Source organism: Schistocerca serialis, chromosome 3, assembly GCF_023864345.2.
Source record: "Schistocerca serialis cubense isolate TAMUIC-IGC-003099 chromosome 3, iqSchSeri2.2, whole genome shotgun sequence".
NCBI classification, from domain to species: Eukaryota; Metazoa; Arthropoda; class Insecta; order Orthoptera; family Acrididae; genus Schistocerca; species Schistocerca serialis.
This window is the reverse complement of record NC_064640.1, coordinates 211,682,942-211,694,778: the sequence shown is the minus strand read 5'-3', so window position 1 is coordinate 211,694,778 and position 11,837 is coordinate 211,682,942. Positions and strand designations below refer to the sequence as shown.

The window sequence follows — 11,837 nt, the reverse complement described above, 5'->3', positions numbered from 1 at the left end:
TTGTTCGCATTGACGGCACTTTGAACAGTGGACGTTACATTTCAGATGTGATACGACCCGTGGCTCTACCATTCATTCGATCCCTGCGAAACCCTACATTTCAGCAGGATAATGCACAGCGCATGTTGCAGGTCCTGTACGGGCCTTTCTGGATATAGAAAATGTTCGACTGCTGCCCTGGCCAGCACATTCTGCAGATCTCTCCCCAACTGAAAACGTCTGGTCAATGGTGGCCGAGCAACTGGTTCGTCACAATATGCCAGTCACTACTCTTGATGAACTGTGGTATCATGTTGAAGCTGCATGGGCAGCTGTACCTGTGCACGCCATCCAAGCTCTGTTTGACTCAATGTCCAAGCGCTTCAAGGCCGTTATTAGGGCCAGAGGTGGTTTTTCTGGGTACTGATTTCTCAGGATCTATGCACCCAAATTGCGTGAAAATGTAACCACATGTCAGTTCTAGTATAATATATTTGTCCAATGAATACCCGTTTATCATTTTCATTTCTTCTTGGTGTAGAAATTTTAATGGCCAGTAGTGTATTTCACAGTAGCAAAGATGAAGAAGCGGCCATAGCTCTTAAGGTACACACTTTGGAGCTCATGTTTACTGGACTTTTTTCTTATTTTAGTCCGTACTACCACTTCTCAAAATATGGAAAGCACAGAGCTAGCAGTAGAAGAGATCTGTTTCATAGTATCTAAGATGAAGTGCTCAAAGCTATTAAGATAAGTATTTTAGAGCTCATATTTACTAGACTTTTTTGCTTCGAATGATGTTTCCTGCCATGACGCTGAATATCGACCATTTCTCTTGGCACACCCCGTAAAAAAGGTGTAATTGAAAGGTACGAGCGAACTTTCACGACACATGTTATACGGACATGTGTTACCAACAGTCAACTTTGGCAGCTTTAAAAGTTTGAAATGTCCCTGATGGATTTGTTATTCAGGTTACATCTAATAACCAGTCCACATCCGAAGTCATTAAGCTTTTCTATCGACCCATTGTGCTGCTTACTGCTTCACTACTACAGGTAACAACACAATACTCCGCACCTCCTTTTATGTTGGTGGGTTCGCCCCTGGAGGTCAATTCCGCAAAATGTAGGGGTATCAGGATACTTAGAGCCAGATACCGTAATGGATACATCTTTGGTGCACTAAATACCACAATGTGATGTTACAAGAAGTAGATCATACACATACAGGTTTCTTATAATTTAGCTTTCGCTACTTGACAGGGCCGCCATGAAAATCGAGTGGTCATATGACAATGAAACTTTTTCGAAACATTTGTAAGAACATGCGTAGAACAAATGGATAAAACATTGAAAGAAACACATTTGAACCATTTCAGCATGAGAGATCAACATTTGCTAATTGAGTATCATGTTTATGTTCCAGATTACGAACGTTGCTCACAAGGGAACCTCCCCATCGCACCCCCCTCAGATTTAGTTATAACTTGGCACAGTGGATAGGCCTTGATAAACTGAACACAGATCAATTGAGAAAACAGGAAGAAGTTGTGTGGAACTGTGAAAAAATAAGCAAAATATACAAACTGGTCATCAGTCTTGGCCACATAGGCAACATAAAGGAGAACGTAAGCTCAGGAGCGCCGTGGTACCGTGGTAGAGTGAGCAGCTGCAGAAGGAGAGGTCCTTGGTTCAAGTCTTCCCGCGAGCGAAAATTTTACTTTCTTTACTTTTGCATAGTTATTAGCTGTCCGTTCGTTCATTGACGTCTCTGTTCACTGTAATAAGTTTAGTGTCTGTGTTTTGCAACCGCATCGCAAAACCGTGCGATTAGTAGACGAAAGGACATGCCTCTCCAATCGGAACCGAAAACATTTGATCGCAAGGTCATAGGTTAACCGATTCTGTTGTGGCGTAACAAGACAGCTACGCCACACTGAAGTAGCCGAAAGGCACGCGTAATCTCACGTAGGCTAGATAGAGGTCTGAAACAGGATACGTAATGAATGGTAGCAAGAAAAGTACGTAGCTGCTTTAATACTTAACTTTTAATCCTTCATGTGAATACAGCATTCCTTGATGATACAAGTGAGACTCTATCTTAAATGATTAATGGCGCCTTGCTAGGTCGTAGCCATGGACTTAGCTGAAGGCTATTCTAACTGTCTCTCGGCAAATGAGAGAAAGGCTTCGTCAGTGTAGTCGCTAGCAAAGTCGTCGTACAACTGGGCGAGTGCTGGTCCGTATCTCGAGACCTGCCTTGTGGTGGCGCTCGGTCTGCGATCACACAGTGGCGACACGCGGGTCCGACTTGTACTAAATGGACCGCGGCCGATTTAAACTACCACCTAGCAAGTGTGGTGTCTGGCGGTGACACCACACATTCCTCCACTGGAAAACACATCTGATATATTCTATACGACACTGGTGACGGCATGTGCGTCATATGACAGGAATATGTTGTCGACCCACCTAACTTGTACACTTGGCGAATGGGTAAAAAGATTCTTCTACCTTGCCCGATTTAGGTTTTCTTATGGATGTGATGATCACTCCCAAAAAAGTGATGAAAACATAAGAGTTTGTCACATAAACTGAAAATAAAAAATTTAAGTTTTCACTCGATGGAAAATTTGAACCAAGGACCTTTCGTTCCCCAGCTGCTCACGTTACCACGAGACCACGGCGCTGCTACGGTTACAGTGTCCTTAATGTTGCCTATCTTACCATGAACTACTCAGTTTGTATATTTTGCTTATTTTTTCACAGTTCCACACAACTTCTTCCTGTTTTCTGAATTGATCTGTGTTCAGTTTTTCAAGGCCTATCCACTGTGCCAACTTATAACTAAATCTGAGGGAGGTGCGATGGGGAGGTTCCCTTGTCAGTGCGGCGACCATCTGCATCCACGACAGCCTGGAACCGCACTAAAAACTTTTCTAACACCGTCCGAAACAAAGGTGGACCACGTAATGTTCAGCTGCCGTCATACAGCACAAGCACTGTTTGAAGATTGCTGGCTGTCAGTCTCTCCCAGCAGCAATTCCCAAATCGCCAGTTAATTTGAGCTTCCGAATTATTTTCCTCAACCCAGATGCGAAAAGAAGACCTCTCCGTTTTGCTTTCATGCGTCCGTACTGACGATGAGCAGCAGGAGTATTGCTGTTGTTTTGATGAAACAGCTTCACTAGTAAAACCCTGCTCACTGCTCACCTTTTTCAGACTCATGCTGACTATCTGCAGTTGTAATGCACAATAATGCTTGTATTTCAGGCCTACGTAGCCGTACCAATTCTGGCGTCTAACGGCAAGTACAGTTGAGTAGCCATACGCCGGGTTCGATTCCCGGCGGGGTTAGGGATTTTCTCTGCCCCGTGATGACTGGGTGTTGTGTGATGTCCTTAGGTTAGTTAGGTTTAAGTAGTTCTAAGTTCTAGGGGACTGATGACCATAGCTGTTAAGTCCCATAGTGCTCAGAGCCATTTGAACCATTTTTTTTGAGCCATACGGTAAACAGTCTTCCCTCTATACTGGCTCAAGTACCGAAGGTTTAGTTACAACCACGCTGTATATTACAATAGCTGATTAAAAGCAGTAACGGTAGTAACGCAGTTCTGTTCTGAGATAGTCGGCTCAGTAATGTACTCGTATCCCCACTTACAGATTCCTTCCATCATATCACAGCACTTGTGGAGAGTAGCTATGCACTTAGAAACAACCTGCACGTCATATACTCGTTTGTCTTCTGGATCACACGTCAGCCAACGTGCGTCAGAGCAATTGACAAAGGGATCAGATGTATTTGTTTGTTCTTATCGTTTACCTCGAGGGCATCGTACGTGCGATGGACCTCCCTTCCTCAGTTTTCTGACCCGTTTGCCGCCAGACAGCTTGATTCCGACAGACTTTATCAGTTTAAATCACTTTTCCATACTCATTTAACCGAATGTCTTGAATATTTCCTAGTGTAATCTCACGAAATATTTATAAAATCATTCATTACACTTACACAAGAGCTATCCAGGAAATCAGCGTTGCTTTTAAATATTGTGCGAAGGGCCTTGTCTACGCGATGGCGCATACTGAAGCACAATATGCCAATTCACTATCATCAGTGGTTCACATACTGGTTTCCTATTTGGAATGAACCAGCCTCAAATCCCGAGCAGGGCAGCGTGGCAATGGATATCCCTTAGTTCCCATAAATTACCCACAACGCACATGGCGATGAAACCTTCAAAAAGCCTATGGCGGATCGCTTTACTTAATGCCCTCGCTGAGAAGAAGAGTAAAGTTGCACAATTCTTTGGCAAAAAATGGTGTTATTGTATATGCCCATACTGCGCGTATGCGTCTTGGCTAATGTATGCAGAGTGATCCCGAACCTACCCGACGATAAATCGAAGGTTATCCGGTAATTTTTTATTTTATTTATTTATTTATTTGTGTAAGGAGGCCATTGTCTCCGGTGGGTCACTACAGAGTAATTGCATTTTTGTTTGATTTATGACCCCATTTATCTTCGTAGCTGGATTACATTGGAAATATCTGCACACAAATGACGACGGTATGCGGCTGCGCTGTATGTATTCTTTGGAAGCAAACTTGTTCCATTCACTCACGGTACTTGTTGAGAGCAATAATGTCCACTTCAATCTTCGCTCTCAAGATTACATTTTAAGTTCAGCCTCGAATTTGGTTTTAAGCTAGTGTTAGTTTTACGTTAACTGTGCTACACAGCAATCTGGATAGATTTACTGATGAAGAGCTGGCCGATACGCACGTCGCGTATGGTCACTGAATGTAATGGAAGAGCACCGCAATGCTGCGAAGATCCTGCAGCAACGGCAGTCGCATCACAGCACTTGTTTTTGTGGTCTAGGTGTTATGGTGTGGGGAGGCTTGATATTTAATGATCGTACCGTTCTCCAAATATCTCAACTGGGGCCGCGTGGAGTGGCCGTGCGGTTTGAGGCGCCATGTCACGGATTGCGCGGTCCTTCCCGCCGGAGGTTCGAGTCCTCCCTCGGGCATGGGTGCGTGTGTTGTTCTTAGAATAATTTAGTTAAGTAGTGTTTAAGTCTAGCGACCGATGACCTTAGCAGTAGGGTCCCTTGGGAACTCACACACATTTGAACACATTTCTCAACTCGGTACACTCACCGCTCGACGCTGTTGTGACACCCTACTCTGTCCCATGTGCGTCTTGTCAGTGGTGGATTCGACCATGACTTCATTTTTATGAATGACAATGTGCGATCGCATCGAACGACGCATGTGGATGAGTGCTTGAAACGAGACGATATTCGGTGAATGGGCTGCCCACCCCGTTACCCCAATGTAAATCCTGTTGAGCACTTGTGGGGTGCGTTGGGGAGCCGTATTGTAGCAAGTCCACATGAATCAATAACAATCCACCAGCTGTCGATCGCGCAGGTGGAGGGATGGAACGCCCTACCGCAAGAACTCCTTACCAAATTGTGGCCATCATTGGAGCACATTGCGAGTGGAACAGGAAAGGAAATGATTAGTAGTAACACAGGGTACCCTCTGTGGAGGGCTTGCGGAGTACGTATGTAGATGTAGATATAGATATGTATGGTGCAAGTTTCATTGAGCTATCTTAGTCGGCAGTTACACATCATAAGGAAATTACTTTCGTCCTTAAGTTTTGCACAGCGATGTATATAAACTGACGAATTAAGGTGTTAGCAATTCATTTCTGAAGATATTAATGTGCAGTGTGGGCTTTTACGGATGTGAAACATGTGTGATAAAAAGTTCAGACAAGAACAGAATAGAAGCTTTTGGAATTTGGTGCTGCAGAAGAATGCTGAAGATTAGATGGGTCGATCGGACAACAGTTGAGGAAGTACTGAACATAACCAACACGGGTTCAGAAAATAACGTTCTTGTGCAACACAGCTACCTCTTTATTCCCATAAAGCAATGAGTGCTGTCGACAAGGGATCTCAGATCGATTCCATATTTCTAGATTTCCAGAAGGCTTTTGATACCGATCCTCAAAAGCGACTATTAATCAAATTGCTTGCGTATGGAGCATCGTCTCAGTTGTGTGACTGGATTCGTGATTTACTCCAAGAGAGGTCACACTTCGTAGTGATAGACGGTAAATCATCGAGTAGAACAGAAGTGATATCTGGCGTTCCGCAAGGTAGCGTCATAGGCCCTCTGCTGTTCCTGATTTACATAAATGATCTAGGTGATAATCTGAGCAGCCCCCTTAGATTGTTTGCAGATGATGCTGTAATTTACCGTCTAGTAAAATCATCAGACGATCAATTCCAATTACAAAATGATCCAGAGAGAATTTCTGTATGGTGCGAGAAGTGGCAATTGGCACTAAACAAAGAAAAGTGCAAGGTCATCCTCATGGGTACTAAAAGAAATCCGATAAATTTTGGGTATACAATAAATCGCACAAATCTAAGGGCTGTCAATTTGACTAAATATCTAGGAATTACAATTACGAGCAACTTAAATTGGAAAGACCACATAGATAATATTGTGGGGAAGGGGAAACAAAGACTGTGCTTTGTTGGCAGAACACTTAAGAAGATGCGACAAAGCCACTAAAGAGACAGCCTACATTACACTTGTCCGTCCTCTGCTGGAATATTGCTGCGCGGTATGGGATCCTTACCAGGTAGGATTGACAGAGGACATCGAAAAAGTGCAAAGAAGGGCAGCCCGTTTCGTGTTATTGAGCAGTAGGGGTGAGAATGGCACTGATATGATACGCGAGTTGGGGTGGCAGCCACTGAAACAAAGGCGGTTTACTTTGCGGCGAGAACTATTTACGAAATTTCAATCACCAACTTTCTCTTCCGAATGCCTAAATATTTTGTTGAGACCCACCTAAGTAGGGAGAAATGGTCATCATAATAAAATAAGAGAAATCAGAGCTCGAACGGAAAGATTTAGGTGTTCTTTTTTCCCATGCGCCATTAGAGAGTGGAATGGTAGAAAAGTAGTATGAAAATGTTTCCATGAACCCTCTGCCAGGCACTTAAGTTTGAATTGCAAACTAACCATGTAGATGTAAATGTAGATGTAGAAATGAAATTCATGGCACAACTTGGCACAACTTGGATCTGATGACAGCATACATCGTGAGGCACCCAGGAATGGTCAGTTGGGTGATGGATTAAGGATGGAGGAGAGAGAGGGATAAAATTATAGACCAAGCAGTTTCAAATGTTTATAGGTTGCAATTGTAACGCAAAGGTGAATAGCCCAGCACAGGATTGTCTAACGTAGTAAAACCAGTTTTCCAGTTGAAGGCCACTACCACAATAACACCGACAACATTAAATTAAAACTTGAGTCGCGTTATCGCACTACTTGTTCAAAGATAAAAAGTTAAAATTTCGTTGATACGAACTTCGTTTCTGTGCGAAGCCGACCCATTTCCCCATTTGATCTAATAATACCTTGTAGTATGAAATTCACTGACGGAAAAAAATCCCAACACCGAAGAATAATTAATGGAGAATACTGAAATTTCGGGAATACATTTGGCTAGGTAACATATTCAAGCGATTATATTGCAAGATCACAGATTAATGAAACTTCCTGGAAGATTAAAAGTGTGTGCCGGACCGAGACTCGAACTCGAGACCTTTGTCTTTCGCGGGCAAGTGCTTTACCAACTGAGCTACCCAAGCTTGTGCTGTAGAGTGAAAATTTCATTCTAGTCACAGGTTAACGTAAGTGAGAGATAAGCCATTGCATATGTGAAATGCTGACACATTAATAACCGGTGTAATCGCCCGATTGTTGAATGAAAACATGAAAACGTGCCAGCATTGTCCTGTCCAGGTGCCGGATGTTAGTTTGTGGACTGAAATTTCATGCCTGTTGCAATTTGTCGGTCAATATAAGGACGGTTAATGCTGTTTATGGATGACGCTGGAGTTATCGTCCGATGTTGTCCAATATGTGCTCCATTGAAGACTGGTCTGGTGACCGAGCAGGCCAAGGCAATATGTCGACACTCTGGACAACATCTTGAGCTACAACAGCGGTATGTGGGCGAGCGTTATCCTATTGGAAAACGTCCCCTAGAATGCTGTTCATGAATGGCACCACAACAAATCGAATCACCAGATTTACGTACAAATTTGCAGTCAGGGTGCCTGGGATAACCACGAGAGTGCTCCTGCTGTCACACAAAATCCCACCCCAGACTCCAGGTGTAGGTCCAGTGTGTCTACCACGCAGATAGGTTGATTGCAGGGTCTCTTCTGGGTTCCTCCTAACCAACACACAACCATCACTGGCATAAAGACAGAACGAGCTTTCATCAGAAAAGACACCAGATCTCCACTCTGTACCCTGCACTCCAATGAGCTCTCACTTGGCACCACTGAAGTCGCAAATGACGGTGGTTTGGCGTCAGTGGAACGCACGCTACAGGGTGTCTGGCTCTGAGCTGTGCTTGAAGTAACCGATTTGTAACAGTTCGCTGTGTCAATTTCGTACCAACTGCTTCTCACGTTGCTGCATTAGATGCAGTACGGTGCACCAGAGCCATACGCCGAATACGATGATCTTCCCTCTCGGTAGTGCCGCATGGCAGTCTGGAGCCCGGTCTCCTTGGGACCGTAAATTCGCGTCATCACCGCTGCCAGCATTCATGTACAGTGGCTAAATTCTTACCAAATCTTTCTGCAGTATCGCTGAAGAATTGTCCAGCATCTTGTGGCCCTATACACGACCTCGCTCAAACTCACTGAAGTGCTGATAATGACATCTTTGTCGCCTTAAAGGTATTCTTGTCTAACATCAATTCACCACGTCCAATCTCAAAGACAACCAATTCTCACGACCGTTACAGCATGTACTTATAGCAAACCTGATTTGCTTCCTCCGGTTCCACTCTTACGCGACTAAAATGGTTCAAATGGCTCTAAGCACTATGGGACTTAACATGTGAGGTCATCAATCCCCTAGACATAGAACTACTTAAGGGGGGGGGGGGAGGGGGTAGGACGTCAAACGGGCCAACTTGCAGCAGGAGAGGCACTACAGGACATTTCAATTTCCACTGTCTATACTTTTACAAATAAATTCATAAAACTTTGTCAGCATGACCAGGAAGGATTCAGAATTTACACTCATAGCAGTGGGAGATCTAAAACATAACAAAATAATTTTTTTACGTGCGAAATTTCATCATTTTTTCACTTACTAATGGCTGCATTTGTTGCTATAGGTACACTTTTCTTCATAAGTAAGAGAGATTCTTCGATGAATTTTACACAGCATACAAACCATACTGAAAGGTGTATTAAACTCTATAATTTTCCAAATCTATTAAAAAGTGTGGTAAGAATTGAGGTAATTAACTATAAAATTTGTGTTTTTTTCTAAACATGAAGTTTAAAATATAACAGTTCATTAGTTTTTTCATAAATTAAATAAATTCTAGAGTTTCATACACCTGTGAGTATGGTATGTATGCTGTACAAAATTCATCGAAGAATCTCTCTAACTTATGAAGAAAAGTGTACCTATAGCAACAAATGCAGCCATTAGTAAGTGAAAAAATGATGAAATTTCGCACGTAAAAAAATTATTTTGTTATGTTTTCGAACTTCCACTGCAATGAGTGTGAATCCTGAATCCTTCCTGGTGATGCTGACAAAGTTTTATGAATTTATTTGTAAAAGTATAGACACTGGAGATTAAAATGCCCTGAGATGCCTCTCCTGCTCCACGTCGGCCTGTTTGACGTCCTGCCCCCTTAAACCTAACTAACCTAAGGACATCACACCATGCTCGAGGCAGGATTCGAACCTGCGACCGCAGCAGCAGCGCGGTTCCAGACTGAAACGCCTAGAACCGCTCGGCCACAGCGGCCGGCTTTACGCGACTAGAGAGAAATTTGAATAGACATCACGTTTCAGATGTAGAAACACGCCTACCAACTTCAGTTCATGTCACACAAATCTTTCTTGGTGTTACGATCTTTTTTCCGTCAGTGTATTTATTTCTATCGTACAACGCATAAGTAGTTGCAGATTTTTAAGTGTTTGTGTAGCTTATTATTTTCATTTTAGGATTTATGTCCAGCGTCCAGGACCAATGATTCGGCTCGGATCTACGCTTCCGGAACTACCGTCTGCGACACGTTTGGCTCTAAGCTGTTGACTAGAAACGGAGACGCAGCATGCGTAGGCGAGCTGTCCCGAAAAACCTGTGTGACACTACGCCCCAACGGCCTCGTTTGTAAATAAACAGCGCCCTTGATCGACGGGTTCAACTGGGTGGCATGCGGGAGATGTTTGCGGCGATAAGCGGTGACTACGTGCGTCCGGCCTCGGCGACGGCGCCTCACCGTCTCGATTCCGGCGCCTACGAGCAGAGACGCACATGTGATTTTGCAGTTGCACAATAGTTATCGGAGAATAAAGCACAGGCTTTATCTCTGTGGGGCTCAGTAGACGCGCCTCCAGAGAGCCGACAACATGGATGTTGCCCGCTGCCTGCTGTGGCTCCTCGCCGCCTTGCCGCGTGAGTTCCCGCGGTCGCGCCGCTAGCTGCTAACTTCCAATCGCTTCACCGTGCCTATATCGCACAGCTCGCCCGTCAGCAGCTGACTGTCGGCTATTTGCCGTCATTTCCGAGAGCCTTCGTTATTCAGTATTAAAGACTGCCTCACACGTTAACCGCACTGGGAGGTATATTGTCAAGAAATAAGCAATGACTTAGTGTAAAAACTCATCTCGGTCCGCAACCTGCACCGACAGTAGATGCTATAGGGGCATTGTAGCAAAACTGGTTTCTTTTCTATATTCGGAAACATAAGAAAACAGAACAGATTAACTGAAAAGGTTATCCTTCTCGCTGTAGATGATTCACACAAAATGTAGAATCATACAAATTGTCTCATGATCAGGTATGTGTATTTCATGGGCTAAGACGACGACATCAAAATAAATTGATTCCAGGTTTGAACCGAAGGAATTTCCTCCCGCTGCCTTCAACATTTTTACATTTATTTTCGGAGTCAAAATGTGGCCTTTACCGAAAGTAATTATATATCTTATCAGACATTCTGCAACATGAGTTATTTCGTGTTTTTAAATTTTATTTTGCAACAAGTGCACTAAAAGTTTGCGGTGTGTTTGAGTACTTTACTGAACACAAGCTGGTCGAGTTCCCGAGTTCGAGTCTCGGTCCGGCAGACAGTTTTAATCTGCCAGGAAGTTTCATATCAGCCCACATTCCACTGCAGAGTGAAAATCTCATTCTGAGGACATGTGGATTGTCTACGTTGACAGCAAAAATTGTGGTCGAGCGGTTCTAGGCGCATCAGTCCGGAACCACACGGCTGCTACGGTTGCAGGTTCGAATCCTGTCTCGGGCATGGATGTGTGTGATGTCCTTAAGTTATTTATGTTTAAGTAGTTCTAAGTCTAGGTGACTGATGACCTCAGATGTTAAGTCCCAGAGTGCTTAGAGCCATCTAAACCATTTGGAAAGTAAAAATTGTATTTGTGATCAGTTCAATGTTTGTAAAGAATTTCCTCACTCATAGCTGTTATAGTCCGTGTTGCAAGAAACCGAGAGGCAAGATAGAAATGTCCTCACCATTCTATAACTTTTCTTATGATATTTGCAAAAGCACTAGTCTACTCAGATAATTTTTTCAATATTCTTTTGTGCACCTAAAAATATACGCTTAAGTATGTGAATCTGTTTCATTATAATGCAACAGAATTTGCAAAATGGTGTGTCTCAAGCAGGACTGCAGATTTTAGTTTCCACCGCGTCTAATAATTAGGCCATTATCTCATTGCAACAATTTCAGTAATTACTCTCTTATTT

General features: G+C 43.4%; 1 protein-coding gene across 1 annotated transcript in view; it reads left to right on the top strand.

Moving 5' to 3' along the window:
* Positions 1 to 10,457: 10,457 nt before the first annotated feature.
* Positions 10,458 to 11,837, top strand: part of LOC126471569 (trypsin-1-like) — a 34,107-nt gene continuing 32,727 nt past the window's right edge. The window contains exon 1 of the mRNA XM_050099794.1: positions 10,458 to 10,520. Within this exon, the coding sequence (XP_049955751.1) occupies positions 10,475 to 10,520 (46 nt within the window). The 5' untranslated portion in view covers positions 10,458 to 10,474. The remainder of the gene's footprint in view (positions 10,521 to 11,837) is intronic.